General features: G+C 33.8%; 1 protein-coding gene across 1 annotated transcript; it reads right to left on the bottom strand.

Annotated features, from left to right (window-relative positions):
* Positions 1-535: 535 nt before the first annotated feature.
* On the bottom strand, positions 536-20,852 carry LOC127838254 (beta-1,3-galactosyl-O-glycosyl-glycoprotein beta-1,6-N-acetylglucosaminyltransferase-like). The gene is made up of 6 exons (XM_052365879.1): positions 20,635-20,852; positions 15,237-15,334; positions 7,290-7,483; positions 6,604-7,139; positions 2,209-2,435; positions 536-834 (listed from the first exon to the last, which is right to left on the bottom strand). Exons 1-6 carry the CDS (start codon positions 20,850-20,852, stop codon positions 536-538), a joined length of 1,572 nt encoding a protein of 523 aa, XP_052221839.1.
* Between the last annotated feature and the right edge of the window lie 6,307 nt (positions 20,853-27,159).

Raw genomic sequence — 27,159 nt, 5'->3', positions numbered from 1 at the left:
ACTTTAACGTCAAAAGTTTGAGACTCTACTGTCAGGGCAATATATCCAATACACATTTTCATGAAACGACGAGGCTTGCCGAGTCGATATGTTATTCGTGCCTAGACTGCTATGTAACAGAACGATCAGACAGTTACCTGTTGTGTGTTTATCACAGCTATACGTCCCCATTTAACAAAACCTCGCATGCTAGCCAACCACGCGATTGTGTAAACAATATGAAATACTGAAATGAAATAGCGCAAAGCACATGTATATAAAGAGCTAATGAAAACAACTTAAACACGCAATACAATTTCCAGGCTGTTCACGTACATGTAAAGCCTAACATATACTATTATCTATTTTAGAATCAATATAGCAATACAGTAATTCTTAAATAGTATCCAGGATAACGTTTTTTTAAATCGGAGCCTTCCCTACAACATAAATATGAAAAATATGTAATACAGTTAATATATGGCACACTTAAATCTACATTATTACAATGGTACGCATATAACTTGCAGCAAACAAATGTGCTTCCCATGCAACATTAGATTTTGTTCTTTACAAATCCCAAAGTCCCGTAATATCTAGAATCAAATGCGAGATCTCCTAGGTAAATGTCTCGGGTGCGGTTGGCGATGAGTTCCTCAAGACAATCGTAACCATAGGGATGAAAGTTCTGGTGGAATTTGTTCACGAAGAGCTTTTTGCTCTGAGCCAGTTCCGGCAGATCGCCTGTGCCTATGATGCATATGGCGCGCACACGTTTGCCATGGCACTCTCTTTCGCCCCAATCCTTGAAACGCGTCATGAACGGCTTTAGCACATCGTCCGTCTCGGGTACCCCTGCATCATAACCAAATCGTGAACATAAAAGTTTATTATAAAGTATATGTACCGTACATTGTTCACATTGAAAAATGGCAATATTCTTGTGAGGCAACGTTATTATACAGTTTTCAGCTTGACCATTTTTTGGTTCTCGATCATGCTCGAAAAATAATTGTTTTCTAGGCGGATGGTCAAAGCCATGTATACCCATATATAAAAAAACTTGCAATAGGCTTCTGAATTCAGCATACGGAAATGGCCGAGTGATACCGAACCGTTTTTGAATGAACGAAATCTTGAATTCGCTCAGCGGGTTAGAAAATGGTTCAACATATTCAGAGTTTTTAGTATTTGTTGCTTTAAAATCAACAAACTATGCATTTAAATTTGAATGTCAAAACATCGATATATTTAAAAATTGATCATTTCTTTACATGTACATGTATAGACTAGTTGGCGAATCAATCTTTGTGTGTTGTTTCACTTGCCAAAGACCTTTTTTTGTATTTTATAGGTCTTTATGTCATTGCGAAGGCGCTCGATGTCATGTTTTTTTAAATTAATTTTATTTTTATTTTTTATTTTTTTCAGTTACCCATTATTAATTATAATGCATACACATACTAAATCAATAAAAATCTTCCGACAAAACGACTTCTTAAAACGTTTTGTTGGAAGATTTTTTATTGATTTAGTATGTGTACTGAGTATGCCTTATACTAAACAATGGGTAACTAAAAAAACAATAAAATAAAACAAAAAACATTGCCATCGAGCGCATATGTGTTGTTTCTGTATGTGATATACTTTTTTAAGACTATTTTTTAAAGAAGAATTTAATATAATAATCGAACGATATCCAGTACTGCAACATATCAAGTTTTATATTTTTGTTTTTCAAGCTCGAGTTCCGTCCAGTTTTGCCCAAAGACGTTACGCACCAACAGACGTTTGAAAGTTCTTCGAGGTTACACATCAATTACCAAATAAAAGCGTATTTCAGTGTCAACCTATAACATCATCCAGTCAGAAGTAAAAAATAACCTGTAAACTGTAAAATCTTGTCAGCGAATCTAACTTTTATAAAATAAAACATTACATGCATTTAGCACAGAAATAACACATAAAGATGTTCTAAGTGAAGCAATAAACACTCAATTAAGCCTTTAAAATTGTAAAGGATTATGTACATTATATACAAGAAGCACTGATGCACCCTTGTTTTGTTTCAATAAATGCACCGGCAATGGCTAAAGCAATACACAATTATTAATTCCAAATTGATCTTTATTTATAAACTGTTGCTAAATCCTTGAGCCTAACAAGGGCCATCTTCTTGCTACACATGAAATGAAGATGAACCGAGTCAATAAACGATAGTGAACCTACCTAAATAAGCACCTGGTACACCGAGTTGAGGGTTATGATTGAGCGTGGCAAAGTACGTTTCATCGGGAAAATACGTCTGTCTTGTCCAGTTCAAAAGGTCATGGGCTCTTTGATCATGCAACACGAAGTCCACGAAGCCCCTGTTGACCACAATGTGCGCGGCCCCCTTTATTGCCGTGATGTTGTGAGGTGGTGAACCGGCTTTCTCCCATCGATCCCTGTTGGCTCTTAAGTCAGTTTGAACGTTTGAAACATTAAACAGATATTGATCAACGAAATCAGCATTATTAAGAAAACTGCGTCACCGATCTGACCCGACCTTAGACTGAAATATTCATGGAGAAAAGGGAATTTTCCTTGCAAAGTTCACGGACCTCGGTACCATAATTCAATAAAACGTATGAAAAAACATTATTAACGTGCTTGTCGTTACATTATGCATCAAAACTAACTGTCCAGCGCCGTTTAAAACCTTTGTTTACATACATTTCAACTGGTCGACATTTTAAACACACAAGTGATTTCATTGGTCCAATGCGAAGGTGTGTCTGTACACCTGAAGATTTCATACGTGAATCGGGCCTGATCGTTGACGATTAGGTCACGCGAGTTGTGTATCGTGTAATTTCTTAAAATTTGACCCAGCATTTGTATACATATTACAGGATATGTACATGTCCAGAAGAAATTGAGTGGGATACCTTTGTATATATATCTTGGATAGCGATTTTTGTTCAGACAAGTTGATTATTCGTAATAATTTTATTATTTTTCATTCAAAATGATGTTTTTACTAATTAATAACATAGCCACACTCTTACCACCTGTGCATGATATTGTAGTTGTTTTGTTAAGTTTTTTACCGTTTTGACTATATATTGGTCTACGAATCCAATAAAATGGAAATAATAATCCATGGACTTAGTTTACCATCTGCCCCAACTGTCACGCCTACTTCACTTATATTATATATCATAAAATGTAAACCCCCTTGATTTATGTACGCTTTCTTTTCGTAAAATGCCGGTGGCATGATATAAAGCAGCAGTTTTTATTTTGAGTTTTTATCCATTATAAGCAAACATGATAGTTTCAAGCATGACGGAAGTGCCTCTGTTATGGCTGTGTGCAATGATAAAATATTCTATTGAGAATTGTTGCCTTTTTGTATTATCAGCCACGTTATTTATTAGTCGATGGATTCACTTCAATAACCCACTTAAGTATGATAAATGAACAATCTTGTTTAATAACAATAGCAGAATTAAATCAAACATAATGGTGTGATCGATAAACAAGGTTGTTTCTTGCCAATATAAATAATGTTCTTGTTGCCTATGTTAAAGGTTGTTGGTGATGGAAAGTACGTTTGTGTATAATTTATATATACTAGCATCATACTAGTTCTATTTGTTATAAAGAAATTACGTTTCTGTACTGAGCAACGGTGTCTTTGAACTCGATGAACCATATACCGTGTGACATCCGTATATGTAAGGTATCAATGTACGAAGTTTACCGGTACAATTGCTCTTTCTGTTTTAAGGTATTGAGTTCAAACAATGCTTGTTTATTTTCTCACAGTAACCTTGACTTTTACCCAATATACCCTATATGCGACTCCTTGCGTAACCTGAACTACTGGTTTTTATGGGCATCGTTTGAATACAATAGATTTATTGTTATTAAGCGACATAGTTTACATTCAGTATTCTATATTAAGCAAGGGTTACAATGACCCTGGTCAAAAATATAGTTTGATGATATGCAAATCCATGTTTGTAGTTGCATACTTATAGCTCAATTCGTTATTTTAGAATTATTTTGCAGCATCCATATCTATTTGTAGATACACGATTCATATCACATGAAACGCTATCGAGGTAAACACATAACCAAATTACTTTATTTAGCCAAACGGGAACTAACAAAAAGTGAAATGGAAAATGCTTTAACAATGAAAATTGAGTTATATGCGTTCGATTTTCATTTAACAGCGTGTTCAATCAATTGTGCAGTTTAATTTGCCTATGAAGTGTCAATTAGAATGTCCATGGTTCAAATGACGCTTGAAGTAGAAACTTATCCAACTAAAAATAAAAATCCAACTAAAGTTCCCAAGATGGCATATGAAGAAATTACAATATGAGAAATACATGATATTTGTTTCTGATTAACTTAAGTCAATCTTGTATTAAGAGGCAACTAAAGGGGGTATCTAAAAATTGTCTATTAATAACATTGTCTTAATGTAGTTCTTCCATATATGTCGAATTGTGTCGTTTTGCCACAATGTTTTCAGCTTTTGTTTTCAAATGAATATACATTTAAATAAAATAAAACAATCTTGTACTTTGTTCTCTTATTCTAAATAAATGGTTTTCACAAAGGTATTTTCAAACAATTTAGACATGGAATTATTTGCCCTAAACATTGTTGCATATAAGTATTTCCAATTGCGAATCTTTAATAATCCGAAAAGAATTGCCAGTTTTTTTTATTGAAATTAACGAAATAGTACCACACATAAACAATAATTATTTGTTTCGTGTAAATCCTTTGTTCTGTTTTGATCAAGAGCAGCTGTCTGTCACGACATCAACACCAGCTCTCCTTTGTGCAAAAGACTAAAAACCATACTAAAACATTCGGAGAATCGAACTTACAAAAGACGTTGTTACAGAAGAAAGACAACTTCTATAATTAAAGACTGCTTTACACGCGTCATTCAGACAGCAACAGAAACCATTCCTAGAGGAGTCAAGAATCATAATCCTCAATCCCGGACGTAAGAATGAAAAATGCGCACGACCACCTGGCCCAAACCAGAAAGGAAGGCGGTGCAATACGATCCATGGCCATACAAGCGAGTGAACAGTCCTGTAGATAGCTTTACAGCAGATCATGAAGACCAGGTTAACATGGAAAACAGCAGGTAGAACAGCCTCGGAATAAGATGTCTGAAAAGATCTTGCTGTGTATAAGAACAGAAAGCAATGCTGAAAGTTCATCACAAAGAAACACCATCATGCCACAACATCAGTAGCAGAGCAGGCATACCTAACCACAAGTCTCAACAGCCGGGTTTGATGCCTTGAAACATGATACAAACGCAATCAGAAGAATAATAAGCCGCAGCCGAATGTGACGTAATAACCCCGTAGAGATAAATAAATTAATTAGTCATGTTTATATAGTATAACAAATGATAGAAATTAATATGTAACAGCATATGCATATCAGTTATTCTTATAGCATATTGTTTATTCTTATGATAGAAATTAATAAGGAGATATTTTAACAATATGGATATGCAATGTTAGAATGAAGTTTGAAAATTTAATAAAACAAATTTGTGACACATTGGTCATTTACAAATAATCTAAGAGTACACATAAACTAGAACTTGAATTAAGATTTATTACAAGTAAGAACACATCCAGGGTGGAGTATAAGATGAGTCAACAAGATGAAAAGTCAGTTAGATAAGAAAATCGAGGGACCATATACTTCACAATGAGTTCAATAAACGAAAGGGTCAGCATATAGACATGAGATTAGTATTACTTCATATAGTTATTGAAATAGCACAGATGAACGGGTCAACGAAAAGTCTTATTTGCATAGGTTATACAAAATATTGCACCGACAAACATGACAGTAAAACTTCATACCAATACAAAGTAATTAGATTTTGGAGTATTTGACAAGCAGGTAAATACATGAATAAATTGGTTTTTCTAGTATATTCCAGCAAGTCAACCAATCAGCAATAAGCACGTTAGCTAAGGACCAATCAAAGTTATAAAGAAAATATATGCAAATTAACCTGTAGACAAAATGTAGTGGTGTAGTCAGAAGTAGTCAGTCTGCGGTTAGATTTGAATAGAACTTTGAGATCTGTCACGTCTTTTTTACGTGGCGGCCATGATGGCCGCCGCGCTGTAAAATTGTATGTCATGAACATTAGCAAGCGTTGTATTAGAAAATATTCAACAAAAATAAATCGCGATGAAAATATAGATGAACTTTGGTTATCACTGTATGTCTCCACGAACAATGTGTAATTACGTGATACGAACATTTCAGATAGTCTTCTTAACAGATGCTTTGCCTGTCCCGGGGGAATGGAAAACACCACACTCCGACTCATAGCAGCTTTCTATACTATCAGATACTGAATGGATTCTACCATGATTACATTCGAAAGAAAAAAAGCACATCGTAAACAATTTCGTTTTTTTATATTTGATTCCGAATTAATGTATATTTTTATACAGCATCGTAGCATGACAATTTTTTTCCATACTTTCGTGGTTGTGTTTGCATGCAAAAGAAACATTGATGCAGAGTCAATTTGTATAACTGCAATTATGAACATTGATTTCAATTTACCTCTTTAAAGTTCCCTCCAAGTCGTTTGATCCATTGTAAGCCTCTAAAATGCGCACAAGTTCGTAGTTCGTTCTCAACGGAAACTCCTGTCCAGTCAGATTAATGAAATATTTCCACAATGTACTTTTGTTCCAAAGCTCTTTCATGCAGAGCAAATCTGGCTCAAGATTGGTCATTGTACCCCACTGTACGTCAAATCGTGTTGACATCACAAATACGTTATCAAAGCAACTGGCAATTGAAGACATGCCATCGTATATGGTTTGATTTGTTTTGGAGTCAACATGTATGCAATAATAGTTCTGTGGTCTGTAAATGGCGCGCAGAAGTCTCTCAGATTGTTCAATGTCTGTGAACATGATAATACTGAACGCTATTGGAAAGTCGCGTTCAACTTCCGTTAAATGATGGTCAATATATCCACGCTCATGTATAAAATTTGAGCAGTTCTTTGTCATTGCTGAGTAGTTTTGAGGTTGGAGGAAATTTCTAACTTGTGTTGTGTTATCTGCACGTTTTATTTCAGTTTTATCACCCTGAAATATAGCATTGCAATTAACATCAGCAACCATTCTTGTATTCTGAAACACATGTTTGTGTGGTAAGTACATGTGTTTTAGTTTATTGTCTTGTTTTACATACGGTTTGATGAGACTTAACAACTTTGAAAGCCCGCGTAATCTTACTAAACTCGTTGAGTTGTTTTTGCCCGTGTAGCCAATCATCTCTAGTGCCTCGTCTGTAATGTTATATTCGTTGACATGAAAATTAATTAGATGACTTTGCTCACGAACGTCATGCGTAGAAACGGAGGCATCATTCTTACAAAATAAGTCTGTCTTCACAACCCTTGAATAGATCTGTAACGAAATGCTGTTTTCTAGCAGGAACATAAATGTTCCAGTTAAAACAATTAGTCCAAGAAGAAGTTTGTATTTGATTGACAATGGCATGATGCTGAAGGAAAGTTCTTTCACGACTGTTGTTGATGTAATCTCGAAATCCTGTAAGCAGAGAAATCGACAGACTATATTAAAAGACGGTTTATCACTGAACGCTATCTGCCCAACCATATTGAAAAAAATCTTTATTTAAATATCTGCGCAAATAACGAGAATAAAATCAACTTTAAACATTTAAAAAAGAAAACATCTTCATATTAGAAACTTGTAAACGATACATAAATGTATAAACACCAAATACTTACACATTCGCGATGTAAAACCACACCTGTATTATAAAAATCATACATAACATAAAGAAATATTATTGATCTAGATCAATGCTAGTTTTTGAGTAATAAGTATTCAATGTGCATCCAATTGCACCACAATGTTAAGTTTTATTATGCGACAATCAGATACAAAATATAATTGGATACTTTTTTTTTCATTTTCATTTATTAGAATTTATGCAAAAAAAGGAATCCGAACGTGGGACATTAATATTTCAAGTTTGGAATAGTATTTTCAGTTTATAATGCCGATTTATCCACGAGTAGCTACATATTCGAATTTTATTAAAAATCTCGTAAAGTTCGCATTCAAAAGCTCAAGTATTTGCAACCAAATTCTATATTTTGGTATTTACAAACATATAGAAAGGAATTCCCTCGGTTATTATTATTATTTACTTATTATTATTATTATTTTATAATTAATAATAATATTATTATTATAATTATTATCAGTATTATTATTATCATCATCATTTACTTACTATGGTTGTTATTTCTCTTGCAATATGTTTTCTAAACAATTTGTACACTCATCAATGAACACACAAAATAAACTTTTAATAACAAGAGCTATCAGATGAGCGAATGCTCCACATGTTTGATAATTTCAGGAGAGTGGGAATGATAAGCCAACAACAAAACGTACAATGGAATCTCAGAAAATTTCTTCACATTTAGTCATGTGTTATCTCCTATCTGGACAAATACACACACACGCACGCACGCACACACGCACGCGCTACCTTTGTTTATAGCAGTGTTGTGTGCACTGTCGAAAGGTAACATTAATATTTTATACGCATCACTTTTTTATTTCAGAAATCTCTATATGTATTAACGCATATCAATGAGGAAGTAACATACAATTCCAAGCATTTGGAGTGCCATTCGGGTAAAGAAATTGCAAAATTAAGATGCGCACTTCCGTATACATGCGCGCATAATTTTGTGTTATGTACAACTTTTCCCGCGCATGTCTTTAAAGAAAATGTGTGATACGTTCTTTATGTGGAATTCTTGTCGCTTTAATTTCACTCAATAAACTTCTTTAAAATATGTATATGTCACATACGAGGTTAATATATCTCTAAAGGTAATATAATCTAAATGTTCAAATCGATAACAATGAAAGCTTTGAATGGCGTTAATATTGTTAACCATTGTAGTCTACGCGTAGCCAGTAGAGCTGACATCGTAGCGTAGAAACTTCGACACGGAAAGCTTTAATAAAAATGTTCGGAACGAGACGACTATAGTTGTTTATATTCGTTTCATCTGTGCGGATAGTTTTGACAATCTTCATATTACTGTCTCCCATCAACACCGCAGATTTAACAATCTTCATATAACTGTCTCCAATCAATATCCACGTTTGATGTATATTGCTCGAAGCTCTTTTAGCGGAAAGTGTATTGCAACATTTCACCACAACAAATGGCGTCGGGGAGGGGGGGGGGGCGAATGACGAACCCCAAGAAAATTAAAAATATAGTGACAGTTTATGAAGTGGACATTAACGTTGAAAATTGTACTGAAATAAAGCAACCGGAACGGACTGAATGACCAGACCGTCATGTAAATATACAACATAACACAATTTCTAATTAGTAATATATTTACCACATTTGTACGGCTACAATGGTTACCTGAAATAGCAAAGAAATGTTTATTACCTAATATGTTGAACAATACTTAACGAACAAAGTTATCTTGATATTTCGTTAGTCCAATTATTTATAACGTCGTTAGTAATAACCCTAATAATAAGTAAAACATAACAAACTAGATGTATCTTAAATCGGTTCAGCCACTCAATTACAACAGGTCATGCTAGCTTGATCACCAACAAATTCACACATTACTGTCTTATAGTGTGCTACTGAAAACATCGCCTCAAGCTCCCTTAGTCCTACGGTTACCTGTTATGTTTTCTTAAATGGTGCCACGATATAAAGTGTGCGGGTCACAACTTGATCTGACTCAATGGTTTACTTCGATTTTAGTGTTAAACTTATCTCAATGAGAGTGTATTTAAAAATGGAAGAAGTAGACTCAAAAAGCAGGTGTTTGTCACGCGACTTAATAACTATATAAAACATATGTGCTATGTATCTATATATTATTTATGTATATATCGATGTAGGTATATATGTATCTATGTACCAGTGTGTATCTATGAATGTTTATATGTATGCATCAATGTATGTATTTATGTATGTATATATCTATGTATGTATGTATCTTTGTATGTATGTATCTATATATGTATTTATCTATATATGTATACATCTATCTGTGTATCTTTATTTCTTTGGATCAATGTATCTATATATGTATCTATCTTTATTTCTTTGTATCTATCTTTATATATTTGTATCTATGTATCTATCTTTATTTCTTTGTATCTATGTATTTATCTATGTATTCATCTTTATTTCTTTGTATCTATGTAACTTTCTTTGTTTCTAGGTCTCCGTCTGCCTGCTTGCCTGTCTGTCTGTCTGTCTGTCTGTCTGTATATTTAGTTATCTACCTATCTTTTTATATTTTTGGTGACAAAATACGTAATATCCAGCCATTTTGTTGCAATTTCTTTGCTTTGTAGAGACATAGAGTAAGTGTATATTGACACATATGCATACATATGTACTTTTAATGCTTTATAATACATTCTTTGATATTCGTTGCATTTCAACATCATTTCATAAACTTGAATCCTTTGTCTGATATATAATGTGGTTAGACTATGTCCACTTTAGATAGTTAAAGCTGATAGCTTTTGTCTTAATTACTTACTCGTTTGCCAGTTGGTGCTAAAATTACATTGTATCAAAATGCTAGTGTTGCCCCTCCCGCACATTATTATACCCCCACAAACTCTGTTCGGGGGGCTATATAGAAAGCAGTTTGTCCCGTCTGTTAGTTGTTCTAAAATTTCCTGAAATCTGATGGCATTTCTTAGGCATGGCTTTGTTTTATGTTATAATGATTGCAAATACATTTAAACTAAATTCTGGAGGGGATGTCACCCTCTGGGATGCTTGACGGCCCTGTAATTAGGTCTAAAGGTCAATGAGTGCATTTTGCTTTAAACATTGAGGTAACATTTCCAAAATTGTGAAATATCAGAAACTTTGACTGATTTTACTCCTGGACTGACTTATATTTGATAATTGAAGTGTTATCTCATTTTTTAAATGATTTTGGCTTTTCATAAGTAGGTCAAAGGTCATCAAGTGCACTTTTATAACCCGTATGGAACTGAAATCGCAGTGTTGAAACCATCCAAAGATCCATGTATTATATATTTGTAAGTTACTTTTCAATAAGAGATGGTTACTTTGATGATTAAAAAAGTATTTCTCTGTTGTATCGGAAGTGAATGTTCCTAACTTTGTAAATAACGTTACCTAAATTAAAAGATTTATTTTTATTTTTAGACTTTTTATACTTATTGCGTTTATAATATAACAACTTATTATAATAAGAACCAAAATTATCTCTGCATTATCCTATCAATACAATTAAGAGACTTTTAACAATGAAAATATAGTTACAAGTAAACATATGTTTTATATGCATATTATGCTAAATACTATTTTAAGTAAAAGATTTCAGCTCAAATAATATACTCAAAGTTCTTAATACTGTAGGTTCTATAATGTCATATTCATGCAAGATAAGTTATAATAAGTTATATTTACTTCACCAAATTAGTATTAATTGTTACAGATCGAAATAATGTCAAACAGAAATTATTTTACCAAAAACAGTGATCTATTTAGTAATATATTTCAAAATCTTGAAATACCATTTATAATATAAAACAAATGTCCATCTGACTTCAATGCAATTTTATGACCTACTGTAACATCATGCTGAAGATAATGTCGGTCTTGTGCGATATTTTATTTAACATGCGTTAAATAAAGTCACAGTTGTGTTCCAAAACACGAATTACTATGGCAGTATATGCATCTCCTTATCTTTTATCGTTTACAATAATTATATGGAGTTTAAACAGCCATTCGCTTCACATGCGCATTCAAACAAGCATCCTTGGTCAGACTGATAGCACTTACATCGTGCTGTACTACACTTGGTTTGACTGACACATGATACTACATGTTACTGGACACATGCTGCCTTTGGTTCCCTCATCCATGCCGGTTTCAAAGCATTTTCTTCAAGTTTCCATGCGCCAGTATTAAGAGGATCATCGGGTTGAAAGTCCTTATCTGTGGCATTAAGCCATTTCTTTTCCTGAGTATTTGCCCTTTTAATGTGAAGTTCATGAGCATCATTTGTAGGGGTTACAAATTCAAATTCTTGCTGGCTTTCAAAAATAATACAGCACACACATAAATTTAGAAACTGCTAGAGCATCACCATCTCTATCAATACACTCCAATGTATCAGGGTGTGCGATATACTTCACACAGGCGGTTTTCTTACTTCCATTCCATTAATAGCAGACGTTGTGTCGCAATCTGTCAATTCGTGAAACGGCAAAATGTTCCTTCTGACATTTTCACCTTGTTTTTCAGATATTGTGTGCACAGGATAACATTTTATTTGTTTGCCTGTACCAGATATCATATATTCCTCGGCGTCAGGATGAGAATGAGACATGTGTAGATTTGTATAAATCCTTTTATTATTGTAGTTGCTTGCAAATTAAAGCAGTTTTTCTCTCCTAAATGCCTGAACATGGCCCATTTTGCCCGATCTTCTACTTCAGGGAGCCACATTTCGCTCATTTTTTTTTAAAGAAAATTTGTCAGGATCTTTTCTACATGTATGCCAATATCTGTGTTATCAATGTTAATACACAGTTTTTTCAAATTGGACTTTGAAATTTTTATTTTTTCCAATTGTCTTACCCTATTTAAGTTTATGGTAAAATAACGAGCACTGCTCCAATGGTATTACACTACCCACAATGTATCAGGTTTCCTGGGATGGTATGATAACAAAGCATACAAACTGCTACATGACCATTCCAATTATCGACCGACAGTGGCGTTACTGGACAGACAGACGGACAGACAGACGGACAGACAGACAGACAGACAGACAGACAGACAGACAGACAGACAGACAGACAGACAGACAGACAGACAGACAGACAGACAGACAGACAGACAGACAGACAGACAGACAGACAGACAGACAGACAGACAGACAGACAGACAGACAGACAGACAGACAGTCAGACAGGCAGGCAGGCAGGCAGACAGACAGACAGACAGACAGACAGACAGACAGACAGACAGACAGACAGACTATTTTGACTTTTACAATGTACATCGTCAACAACACATAATGAAACAAGTGAAGTCAATTTTATTGGAAAATATATAAGTACATGGCCAAAAAACATACATAAGGCATGTAACAGCGATGTTAATAAATCCTTAAACGACATGATGATGAACAGTATGGTATATATAAAATGGGCATGAAATAAAATTTAATGAATTGTTATATGAATGTTGTCCATAATATTATATGAAAAGTATAACCAACACGTAGACAACATAAAGTAGATCAATAGTAGGGACATTGGTTGTCGTAATACTACAGTGAATACTACACACAAAAAACAACATTAACAGCAAAAAAGAAAACGAACAATATATACATGATTAATGCTAATTGTGACTAGATCTTAGATCGAAGGTCATTCTAGCAAATTTAGCTAGGTTTATTAATATCTTCCTGTTCGAAGTAGTCATTAGTGGCTTAAATTTTATAATATAATGCCAGTGTAGATAATATTTAGATAGCATCAGTTTTTTTTAATCTCTCTATCATTGACAACTTAACAAGAAATAGTATTCATTCTCAATTACACCCATATAACATCGTGTGCATACTCGTTCGATGCTTGGAATATTTTTATATCTACGTTCTTCAATGAATAGTGAGTGTGCAGAACAGCGAAGTCTAGTCAAACAATTTCTATCATTAATATTTACAACAATATCTAAATAGTTTTCAAAATAAAAATTTGATTTAAATAAACGATAAGTATCAAGTTAGGGCAAGTTATCAATATCACTGGTCCATGTTTGTAAACTGATATCCTTTATATGTTGACAGATACAATTAGCATCGCGGGTGGTTATCTCAGATTTATAATACAAAAAAGACAATCCTAATTCCTGAAGTAATATCTTTAGTGTATTACCCCAGTTAGAAATATGTGAATTAACGTCAGAGAACTCTATCAAAAAATTATTGCGTCATGAATCTGGATTCTTCTTTATTTTGAACCAAAATGTAATGATACGCATCTGTTTTTCACACTCTAAAGGAAAACTACCCAGCTCACCATACACTGCCGCGGACGTAGCTTGTGGCCGTATAGATAGTGTCTGTTTTAGAAATTTTAAAAGGACTTTTTCTAGTCGGGGCCTGGATGGAATCCCCAAATCTCAGTACCGTAGGTCAATATTGGCAAAATCATAGCATCAAAAAAGACACATTTTTTCACCAATACTAAATGAAATTTTAGAAAAGAGTCTATTTATAGAAAACATTGCCCTACACGCTTGTTAAGATAAGGCTTCATGGGCTTTAGAAAAGATTTCCGTTCGAGGACAGTGCCATTTACTACATAGAGCTTAATATCATTATATTTAAGATCAATATTTTTTATTCTATTGCCTTTATTAAAAACCATAACTACAGTCTTGCTGGTGTTCACAGATATGCCCCATTTGCTAAAATATTCATGCAACCTATCCTAAAGACGCTGGTGTTCCGCAGCTGAGTAAGAGAATAATGCTGTATCTTCAGCAACTGGCACCGTGAATAAAAATGTATGTTGTCGACATTTACATATTCAGTAGAATCACATTACAAATAGTATTACTAATAGTTATGTGTAAATTTATTATTTTATATTAAAAAAAAACTATTAAATTCTCATCATCATTATGAACAATATCATCATCATCCTATCAACATCATTACCATTAATGTTACCATCATCTCAATCATCGATAAAAAACATCATCGTTATCCTCGTTAATCTTAACAAATATTATCCATACAAATAATAACACAAAGACAAAATTGGAGTGGGTGATTGTATTTGACAGGACTTTCGAATAAAACACAGAGAGGATACAAATTATAAATAACAATATAAAACATAAAATAAATACATAACTATTCTCCACCATGTTATATACCCATCGAACTGTCATTTTACTGAAAAGATAAATTTGCAAACATTTGTCAAAGCAATACAATTATTTGTTTCAACCAAACTCGGCACACTGCGGCCTTCAACAACGGTCAACTGACCACACAAGCAAACTGGCTTATCCACAAAAGGCACACAATAGCAAGGTACACTATAGCATTCAACAAACGGTCAACTCACTGCACAAGCCAACTGGCTTATCCACATAAGGCACACTATGGCCTGCAACAATGGTCAATTTACCACACATGCCAACTGGCTTATCCACATCAGGCACACTATGGCCATCAACAAACGGTCAACTGACTACTCAAATAATACATAAGATAATAAAACAACAAAACATCATATAATTCAAAACACACATACATTAATAATGCCTTTTTCACAAATCTAAATTTAGTGACATCGATAATATGTATTTCACAGAATCTTTTATACAACCGTCTTTAGTGGAAACACTTGTCCATGTACCATGCCTTTATCACAGTCTTTCCACAGTCTTATTATTGGCACTTATTGATGCTCCACCAGCACGAAAAGAATGAAGTCCATATTTAGAAGAAACATAACCCAATAGACTTAACTTCTTCTTAAAACTATCATTTATAGTCGAATAACTAGTATGCGTATCATTCGAGATTAATTTAAAACAGTGTTTTAAATTACAAAATTAAACTGGTTTCAACACATAGTCATTAGATGAACATCCAATATCTGCAACACACAATTACTTTGCAAACATTTCACAGGACAAGTCTCTGTATTCGTTCTTGCAATAAAAACTGTATCACATTCTCTTAAAATGTCCGTTTTTGACTTTTCAACTCTAATTTCACAATGAGTATCTAAAACACAACATATGATTGTTTAACAGACACAATTTCACTTATCCTGAAAAAAAAACCCAGTTTAGGATACTAAAAATATCGTAACGTCTCTTAAATCTTCCAAAAGAACAATCATTCTTTTTAACTACCGGCTTTGCAATTCTCCGAATGCACTCAGAAAGACATTATTTAAGCCACTGATCCAAACAAGGGTAAGTTTTCATGGTAAAAGAATGAGCCCTATTGATGGAATAAAAATCACAAAGTTTTAATTTATTAATTTGGTACTCTTTAATACATGCAGCTAAAAACAAAGCTACAGTTACTGGGTTGGCTGGTAAACTCTTCAAATTATGAATGTTACACCATAAACAAAACTTTTCAAAGTCAACCTGTATTAATGGACATTAATGATTTTTATTTGCCTCCAAAAAGAAGACATTTAACTTCTGAGAACATGTCCTATGGGTGAACCGAGACTTTTATGCACATGTCAGCAACCGCTATCCATCTGTCCGATTCAATATACCTGTATAGCTTTAAGTTCTCTAAAAGTAGAACTTTGCCTTCGCTAATCATCAGACCACATCCTGTTTGAAATAGAACCAACATGTTGAATTATTGTTAAATTATTATTGCTCCTCTATCAGAAGCGTCTGAGAAAACTAACACTTCCGGAATATAATCTGAGAATAATGGTTTCTCAAAAGGAGCAGACTACACATTATGCCAACGTTCTAAATCATCTTTACACTCGGACGCACTTAAATATGAATCCCAGCATAGCCTGCTTTCTATCAATCTGTAAAATACGTCAGTTTTTTAAAAACAAACATTTACTAAAACAGGAGACATAGAGATTATTTTACCAGCCAAGCAAACGAGATTCCTAGCTGTTATGTAGAAAAGCGAAAACTGAACTTTATTTTAACGCTCTGAAGTATTTGTAATACGCCGCTCCGGTTTTCTGATCACTCCACATTTTAAATCCCAGATAAAACCTACCCATTCTAAAGACTGGAATTAAAATAGATTTATCTACATTTAAAACAAAACCCGCTCTTTGCAAAGTCTCCAATACACATTTACCGTCATTTACAGTTTTCTCATTAGTTTACACTGAGACCGGTATTCCCGCTGCCTTACGAATTTTCCTGTCATCATCAGAATCAGATGCATAATCAATCATTTCATTCTCATTGACTGTGCAAAAACCTGCAGATGAACTGTCCGCAATTCTAATGATTTTATTACGATGCGGAATTTTATATTTAAGCTCCTTCATTAATTCAATGGAATTGGACACATCTGTCAAAGAAAGCGCCTTTTCACACATGTTTGCAACGTCTAAAATTCATTATTATATCAATTGCCATTTGTTTCCAGTTTTATGAAACATAATTATCAAGTCTAACTTTTTTCTTGAATTGTCTGCAAATCATTCTGCTTCCAGTTGAAAGTCGTTTCGAGGGTAAGAAATTTTCCTGTGCAAAAGGCTATGAATTTCTGTCATGATACACAAACTGCCCTCCATGCTTTCGTTCTCATTGCCCATACATTGTGCCTGTCAAGTAGACACCTCAATTGGCGACTTAATTGATTTGCAAATCATGTTAACCCCGAAATGAGAAACCCGTGCGTTTTCGCAATAAATTCCACGCACAAAACCCGTACATTTTTCGCGCTAAACCATAATCTCTCTTCTAAATAATATGTATACAACAAATGCAATACCGTACTCATTAAACCGAAAATAATTTCATACATATATATCGTTTACAAACTATATAAATAATAGTGGTGATAAAAGCTCATAATATTTTACACCAGTATGACAATAAAATAATTCAGAAAGAGATTAGGCAATTTTAATTTTTTGATAACACTGATTGTCTAAACGCATGACTTAACACAACCATAAATTGATATAATCATTTTAACAAATTTAGAAGACATATTATACTGCAAAAGTTTGTACAAAGTTCCGTTCCTATAAACGAGATCAAATGCTGTTTTTAAATCTACAAAGGCAAAATACCGCTGTCGCTTTTTTCGATTAACTACTCTATTTATCAATGCATTTAGCACAAAACTGCTATTGTACTCTTGTCGTTTCTGAAACCGGATTGAATATCATTGAGTATATAATTGTTTTCAAGCCATTTCTGAACTCTTCTGTCTAGCAAAATTGATAATATTTTAGAAAATATACTAGTACGAGTTATCCTCCTGAAGTTATTTTCATCGTTCGTATCACCTTTATCAGGCACGAAGACAATAACGCCTAAGCAACATGAATATGGATACGAATTTGTACTGTATATTTATTTAAATATTTTACAAATAACTGGAGATATAAGCTCATGACAATCAACCAGGTCTATTGGTAGGATACTGTTCTAGGAACCGGAAGATCCCTGGTTCAAATCCCGCTCAGACCGCGGAATTTTCCTGAGCATAACATTAATCCCACGCTTGTTCCTCTCCACCCATGATTATAAATTGGTACATGTCAGAGAAAAGAGCCAATGTGCCGTGACAGCAAACTGCGTCGAATGTAAACGAACGACTTTTATCGCAGTGATCGGGGGTAAATGTCAAGTCGATTCAAGACGAGTCTAGTATCATAATCAGACAATAAACACATGCATTTAGGATAACAATCTCGGGAATAAGTTGATCAAACCCCCCGCTTTTCCCCCGTTTTAGATCCCCTATTGCGTCTATTACTTCATCAATTGTAAAGTCCCTATCAAGGAATTCCACGGAAACAGTGGCACTGTCTAATACGATTGATAAATCTTCTTTAACAGTGACATTAGATAAAGATAAAACATCATTGCTTGAAAATAAATTCTTAAATGTTCAAAAAAATGTGTTCTGAGTAATATCACTATCATTTCGTCGATTATCAAAAAAAAAAATTCTTTCCAAAACTGTTGGGGTTGTAACATTGCATGTGTACACAAATTTGCTCGTTGTCGCATGTTAAACTTACGCATAACAACTCTTTTTGTTTTATTGTAATGTATTTTCGTTGCTAAAAATACTGCTCGATTAACAGACGAGCGATAAGTGTAAAATAATTGCTTGGCCCGCCTCTAGCTACGACGCGCAGCTATTCACTCGTTACTAAACCATGGGCTTTAATATTTCCCTCCAGATATTTTTTTAGAATTAAAGTTCGTTCTCGTTTGACCATATGCATTTAATAAACAGTCATACAATAATTTGGCAAACTTATCAATACCAACGTCAATATTCAAATTACTGCAAGTAATGTAATCGACAATTCGTTCATATGCCTGTAAATTGTTGTGCATACTGGTTAGATATGTATTAGACTTATCATCGTCGTAACACCAATTCAATTTGTTAATTATTACTTTCTCTTCCCCACTGGACGCCTTATCAATATTAATGTTAAAAGATATATCGATAGGTGCATGCGGCAAGAATGAACCATGCGCAACATAGTTCCTAATGAAGGAGAACAACTCGTGGTGCGCCATTACTTAGTCAATAGTACTACTACCATTAGCCGTCAAAAATGTATAATCTCCTATCCCCGCATCTATTTCACAACGCCTGTTAACAATTCAAGGATCGGAATTTAAACATAACTCGATTAAATTATTCCAAGACGAATTCACGATTGTGTCTTTGCAAAAACGCTCAGGTAAATAATTCGCAAAAATGTCATCGCTATCTAAAGTTTTAATATATAAAGGTAACTGTTCATCCACCTGTAAATAATCGGATTTATTACTGCATCGTGCGTTTAAGTCACCGATAATAGAAGCAAGGCTAAAAGCGAGATATTAAGATTTTTTATATGACTTTGTGTTATATTGAAATATATTGATAAAATATGTTACAATAACACAAAATAGGTAATACAAATTATTCATTGAAGACAAATTTCATAAAATGCAGTAAAGACAAATAAGCGCCCCGAGGCAATTGTGACAAAGATTTTTCGTACATATTTTCCTACAATACCCGAAGCATTCGTCTTTTTAGTTAATGTTCGTGTATCGTATGAATAGATATCGTTCCAGGAATTTAAAATGAACCGTTAAACAAAATTTAGATTCACATCGTACATGCATTATTTACATGCTGGCGAATTCGACTGTACAGACATTTTCGATTTCAGAATTAAATGTCTGGCTTATTTTGCATTTTTTGACACGTGTTCTTCTTAACTGCTATTTTAATTTATATTGAACTATTTGTTTAATATGTTTTTTACACATTTTATATAAATTAATACATATTTGACAAAATCGTATAATCTCGCTTAAATGACGAATAGTGACAGACAGTTCGTTCTATAAACATGTATCAGAAAAATCGCTAGCTATATAAATTAAAATAAATAAAGTTGTTTGGAGGAATATAACTAAAACATATGTAAACATCAACAGAGGAGTGAACCAACTGTCTACTTTAATCCAGATAGCACCCTGATTGTCAGTTTCTATAACTGAAATACCTTCGTGCAAAAAAGATTTATAAATCAGACAAATGCCACCATGTCCGTGTCTACAGTACTTGCTGTTATCTAAATAACGAGGTGCATTTATACATACATAGCCTAATACAAATCGAGTTCATTATCCGGTTTTACCCAAGTTTCACAACAAAATACAATATCATATAGATAAACAAAGTTAACAAAATCTCCATAATTTATACATTTTTTCAGCCCATTAACCTCCCAATAGAAAATACTCAGTTCATACTTTTCATCGGAATCCAAATGCGGCGGCGGCGTAGAGGTCGGCATAAACGGTCGACCATCAATGAACAAATTGTCGCGGACAAGGAGGGTGCTCTTTCCATCACGCCTGGGGCCTTCGAGGGCCTTCCGGCGCTCCAGGACTTCCGCGGGGTATTGCTCAGTCACGTTGTATGGTGATCGACGCAGATCTACACGCTTAAGCGCGTTGTTGATGCACATACTTGACTGGGTATCTTTGAATTTTGCAACTATGGGTCTTACTTTATTCCTTTGGTATCTGCCGAGTCAATGTGCCAGGTCAACCTGAATCACACTTTCTGGATCCGAAATCTTAAATGTTCACGACAGAACTTTTGTCCCGCAGTCTTCCGGTCGAGAGCGATCAGATGTTGTAGTTCCTTTCGCTGAATGCGGCACGTCACCGGAAGCGCCTTGAGTGCCATCCGATGCATGAAAACAGTACAATGTCAATTGTGATAGGAACAAAGTTGTACACATATATACAAACTATTTACTTTGCTAAAAAAGTGGCGTGAGCACAAATGAAATATTACAACAAAAACAGAAAACGAAAGAAGAGGATTATCATTTAAAGTATTTTTGCATAAATAGTAAATGTTCGAACTTAAAGTGATTCTTTTACAAAAAGGCATACTTTTATAAGTTCTATATTATCATTCGATTGCAGTAAAGTTATAGAGGATATTTGTTCATGTCAGTGTAAGATCGTTTGTTATTTCACGAGTGATCATAGAAAATATATTTTCACGAGTAGCGAAGCCACGAGTGAAAATGTTATTTTTCTATGATCATGAGTGAAATAACAAACGATCTTACACTGACATGAACAAATTTTCTGTTTCTTTTATGCCTCTTTTTCAAGAAAATAATTAATAATAATTTCCCTTTCGCTGAAAAATAACCCTCTCCCGTGGCGTGCCTCAAAACAGTTTAATACACAAAATGACGTCATTAGTGTTTGCATCTTTCCTCCGCCGAAAGAAAAAAGTCCAATAGTTGATCGTCTACGAGTAAACAAAGCTGAAAGGTTTTAACATTTTATTGCTGTTACTAAAATAACCAAACAAAGTTAAGCATAAAATAATGCTACAATAATACTAACTTGTAACAACATTAACTAAACAGTACATGTCCGTGATGTCGTAGGAATATGCAAATTTTGACATTTTCATTCATACAGTGCGCCATTTTTACAAACTGTCAACTGAGTAAATAAGTGTTTCAAACTGTGGATAAACAACAAACAGGATTATTTTAATTGGTGTTAAGTGTTGATGAGCAAACTTAATCGCTATCACTGTCACTGGGGATCATTCTAATCCTCTTGAACGATTGCCGCACGATGTCAGGGCTGGAAAAATCATGATGCACAAGGCTGTGTTGTTGGACTTGCTGCTGAGACAGCGTGTTTTGTTCCTTTCGATTGAAGTTGAACACAACGTTTCCATGAAAGTGAGAGTTCATGAAAAATCCTCTTCCCATCGGCATCTCACAGGAATCCCCGAAATTGTGTGTGGACATTGCAGGAAGAGCGGGAGCCCGAGGCAAGATGCTGTTTGGACGTGACGAGTCTGACAAAATGTCAGAAATGGCCATTGACTGCTGGTTGTTCAATTTGCTGTAGTTGTTGATGCTGTTGATGTTTTTATGGCCCGAAATTTGAACTATTTGATTAGCTGGGACTCCTTCATCATTTAACTTCTGCACCATGCGTTTTCTCACACTGAAAATGATACAGTATAATGGATGTAAACAAACAGGATAATTCATGCTGATAATGATTTTTAGAAAAATGCATAAGCCACTACAGTGTAGTGATCATCAAAAATATTGGCTATTAAATCGAATTGATCATTTGATAATGTAAGTGTAAAAATGTCATTGGAAATAAAATATTAGTTTTAAATTTACAAAATTAAGTGAACATGTATCTGTATTGTACAACTTCAAAGCTGGAAATTAATAAACTGATGAAAGAACATCTAGTTCTGGCCTCCATAACTTTAAATGTCGCTTTTATGATTTTTGACTGGCGCAACTTTATACAGGTCTGTCAATACTTGCGTGGCGTAGTGGATATGGTTTCCGCCTAGCGATCGGGAGGTCATGGGTTCGAACCCCACTGGGAGCGTTTCTTTGATCTCTCCCAAAGACACCAAGTACTGGTTCTAGTCCCAGGAAACGGACTCGAGAGCGCTTATATAAGCATATGGCTTTCGATGCAATCGAGCAAAAATAAATAGGTTTTAACTAAAACTTTGTAAACTGTTCGCTGAAGTTTCTTTACTTAAAAAACACATCATGAGCCACACCAGACGAAAACAGACATTATGTAGCAAGCAAACAGTTTCGCTTTTGAAAGCGCAGTCAGCTTTAAAATGCGAGCAGATCTGGATTTATCCTGGGCGCCATCTCCCCAAGGTCTGTTTTTACATGATGCGGATCATGTGTATAGTTAATAGTTACTTTTTTAGTACCTGTATGGTGCGTGCCTCTTCAATTCCTGCATCTGTTTCCATCTCATTCATGATATTGTACAGCGTATTTACTCCCATTGCCGATTTCTTATACCAGCCTTTTTGGGCTGGTGTACAAACACTCAAGAAAAATGGAGAGTCTGCAACCAACATGTCAGTAGGCCGTCTGTCGCGGTATGTTTTGTACAGATGAACAGGATCACGTTGAGGATCATCACGTATCTCATAGGCTTTTGGCTGATTTGCCCTTTAAAAAAATAAAAAAAATAATTAAGAAAAACACACTTATTTTAATTGTACCGATGCAATATTAATATTTATTATCAGTGAAATAATATTGATATTTTCACTATTTGATGTAAAAAATAACATTGAAAATGTCAATTTATTAATAAATATATTATTTGTTTATTTATAGAATCTAAATATGATATTATTTATTTATTTATTTATTTATTCATTCTTTTTTTTTTCTTTTTTTATTTATTTATCTATTTATTTATTTTTTTAATATTAATTAATTTAATAGAAGCTGAACAGATTATTTATTTTAATAATGTTTTGAAAAATAAGTAAAAAAGTCATTACCTGGTATCGCGAACATTAGCACCAGTCCTTGTCTTCGTCTGGCGTTCCTTAGACAACGTAATGAACTGACGCCCGGAGCTCGGATCAACTTCTAGAGAGAAATCGCCCCATTTCATATTGCGGATTTCAGTACCTGTTCTCATTCCAAAATATGTTGCACAGACGAACAACATAGAATGAGCTAAAGAGCGTGCCGAGTGGTCACCCAATGTCTTTGCCTTGTACATCAGGTCAAGGTGTTCATCGGTTAATGTTTCTGATGTTTTCGGCTTGTTACCTAAGCCCTGCTTTTTGAGGTCCTTTTGCTAAGACTTGAGAACATCTCTTGCCCTTTGAAACTCTCGATCAGTAGCTATCCTAAGTTTGCAATTGTGTTTCTTTAGGTGTCTGTCTATAGAGCACATGAAACCTCTTAACGTGGTGGGCTCATATTATTCGCCATTCTTTTTGTAACAGATAATAAAAACTCACATATGTATTCATTTAGGGTGTCAGGTGGTATAAACTGTGCCTCAAGAATGAGTCAATGTCAATGTCAACGGCTCTAAACTTTCGAACCTCAGAATTTGTATTAACGTTACTCACAGTTTTTAGTATTTCATTTTCATATCTTTCATCCTCATTTTCATGATCAACCTCTTTTGCCCCACCCATTGTTGATACCACAACTGTTTCAATTGATTCCTCAGGCTCATTGTTTACATAATTGTCCAGATCAAAAAATTCACCAAAGAATGCAGGGTATTCATCATCACTTAATTCTGCAATTGATTCCATTTTTTTTTAAGATCAAACGAAGATTTTAATTTTTTTTATTGTTCCCATATACTTTTACTAGTAGTGGAAAAAGTAGTTCCGAAAATTTGTTCTTTTCACTCGTGAAAAGAACAATTGTTCTTTTCACTGCTGTTATTTCACTGCAGAAATGTCATATTTTAGCATTAGGTATAAAAGAAAAATATTTATACATAGATGACCGTTTGTGATAACATGTTTTTATGTATTTTTTCTTATGTTTGTAAACGCAGAGTAAATGCAAATAAAATAATATTCATCTTGAATATCGGTCGTATTGCTACAAATGCATTATCGTTGATTTCCAGAAACTTTCCTTGCATAACGACCGGTTCGAATATGAAGTAGATGATCTGTCAATCTTAATTAAGTGAAAAGGTATCTCAAACTTCTTGGTTAAATGTCTAAGTAGGACTCATATTGAAAATTGATTTTAAACTTTCGATAAAAATATTACATTGAACTGTTATTTAACGTTCTATACCAGTCCTGTGTAAAGTTATCATATACTCTGCGTTTAAATTCGTCTCAAATGTGTTAATCGCAATATTAATAGCATTTATATCCTCAAATGCATTACGAAAAACATAATTTGTGAACACATACTTAAAATATAGTTTGTGCTGTAATAGCTTAAGAAAAATAGGCACATATTTTGATACGTCACCTATTGGTGTTTGTTTCGGAACGGTGAGGTTCCTTTGATAATTTGTCATCGCTTAAAAGCTGGAGGAAGATGTGATGGGGGAGAAACTTACTTACTGATACAGCAAAAGCACCATGTGTAGGTGCATGCATTGCTTTTTACATTTATTGCGGATTACATTCAGTATGTTTATTTAAGAAATACTATTTTTCTATCATGGTTTGTTGTCGAATAACCCACAGTAAGGAGTATAGATGCGTAGGAATTTGATCACGAGTACGAAGCACGAGTGATTTGATAACACGCATTTATACTCCTTACTGTGGGTTATTCGACAACAAATCATCATAAAAAATATTATTTCGATTCTAGCATGATTCTGATTGATTTGATTCAAGCTTTTGGACGTGAACTATATTGTTCAATACTCCACCCTTCTTAGTACAATGTTCACTATTTAGTGACGGCATTGAATTGTACAAACATATGACGTCGTTTTCATTCATAAATATTTTGCAAATGACGTCACTTTCATTGAGAACAACGTTCGTGGAAACTAAATGACGTCACGTTTATTGATGCTACTGAAAAGCTGGTCGTGCTATAAATGTTTTCTTTATTACGTTTCAAACAAATAACATTCTTTGTAGGCGTGGTTATGAAACTTATCACCAAATATACAATTTGTTGTTTCATTACATTTATTATCATGCTACATTTATTACATTTCTTTTAGAGCGGGTTGTAGCACGTGCTTTGTACTGCACTATTTCTTTATTTATTCGGAACTATTTTTGAAACATTAAGCTCCGCCCATAATTTGTTGCAGAATAACCCACACTTGATTTCCTTCTTTGTCTATAGAAAACAAGTCGCGTTTCGTGTTAGAATTGTTATTAAAATATCGATGAAACGTACAGATAATGGTTTATACTATAATAAACAACGCGAACAACGTATTGTGAAACAGAAACAATTATTTATCATCGTAAAATGAAACTGGCCTCACAACAAATACTTCTATTACATTTTTAGTATGTATTCGTTAACTAAGGCGGTCTAGTACAAATGTGAACACTGCTATTGAACGTGAATATAATAATACTCGTTCATAAATGGTTTGTACAGGGCCTCTTAGTTCTAAATGTAGCTAAAGCTGTATTTAACGAAACAATACAAATTAAATGCTATGTTTGCAAAAAATATATAAACATATGTATCAAGTATTGTAAAAGTCAGAAAAAAGGTGCACATACATTAAATATAATTAAATTGTTTTTAAACTTTGCAAAATATTACATGTCAATATAAGACACAGATTTCTATACCGTTGACAAATACCAATAGTGCAGTCAAACATGGCTTAAGTATGCGTTTTTGAAGTAACAAAAGTTATTATTTCACACATTGCTATATTTTTGTAAGATATGTTTGCATGACATTTCGAACACTTCATGCCTAAATATTTCTTGCGATTAATGTATGTGACAACTTGATCATGTACCAACTAGCTTATTACGCGCCAGCATCCGTAATTAGATTGTAACGTAATGTACATATACTATATATAATATTAAGAATTTATCTCATTGTACATTATGGTATTGTTATTGTCGTGTTATTGTTGTATAAACTAATTTAGGAAATAGAACCTTGAAATTTAGAAATTGATTATGTAGATGTGTAATGTAATGGGTTATAATGAATATATTACTATTATTAACAAACTAATTTAGGAAATAGAACCTTGAAATTTAGAAATTGATTATGTAGATGTGTAATGTAATGAATATATTATTCTTATGAGTTATTTTATAAAGGATAATATGTATATTCAAATAATGTATATATGCAATGTTAAGATAAAGTCTGAAAAATTAATAATACATCTTGGGAGGTATTTACAAAACTAAGACCTGGTTAATTTATTTAAAGTAAGAAAGCAAACACACTCAGGGTGGGGTATAATTGGGATCAATAAAATGAAAAGTCATTTAGA

The sequence above is a fragment of the Dreissena polymorpha genome, chromosome 7, assembly GCF_020536995.1.
Source record: "Dreissena polymorpha isolate Duluth1 chromosome 7, UMN_Dpol_1.0, whole genome shotgun sequence".
Classification (NCBI taxonomy): Eukaryota; Metazoa; Mollusca; class Bivalvia; order Myida; family Dreissenidae; genus Dreissena; species Dreissena polymorpha.
The sequence above is the reverse complement of the archived record's forward strand: the minus strand, read 5'-3'. Positions and strand labels throughout refer to the sequence as shown.

What these genes read in the sequence shown, in the direction of transcription:
- LOC127838254 (XM_052365879.1), bottom strand. Translation starts at nt 20,852, where the DNA reads ATGTGCATCAACAACGCGCTTAAGCGTGTAGATCTGCGTCGATCACCA. An exon ending in AAAACAACTCAACGAGTTTA is followed by an intron (nt 7,140 to 7,289) that starts GTAAGATTACGC and finishes GCTATATTTCAG; the next exon opens with GGTGATAAAACTGAAATAAA. An exon ending in TGTACCAGGTGCTTATTTAG is followed by an intron (nt 835 to 2,208) that starts GTAGGTTCACTA and finishes GTTATGATGCAG; the next exon opens with GGGTACCCGAGACGGACGAT.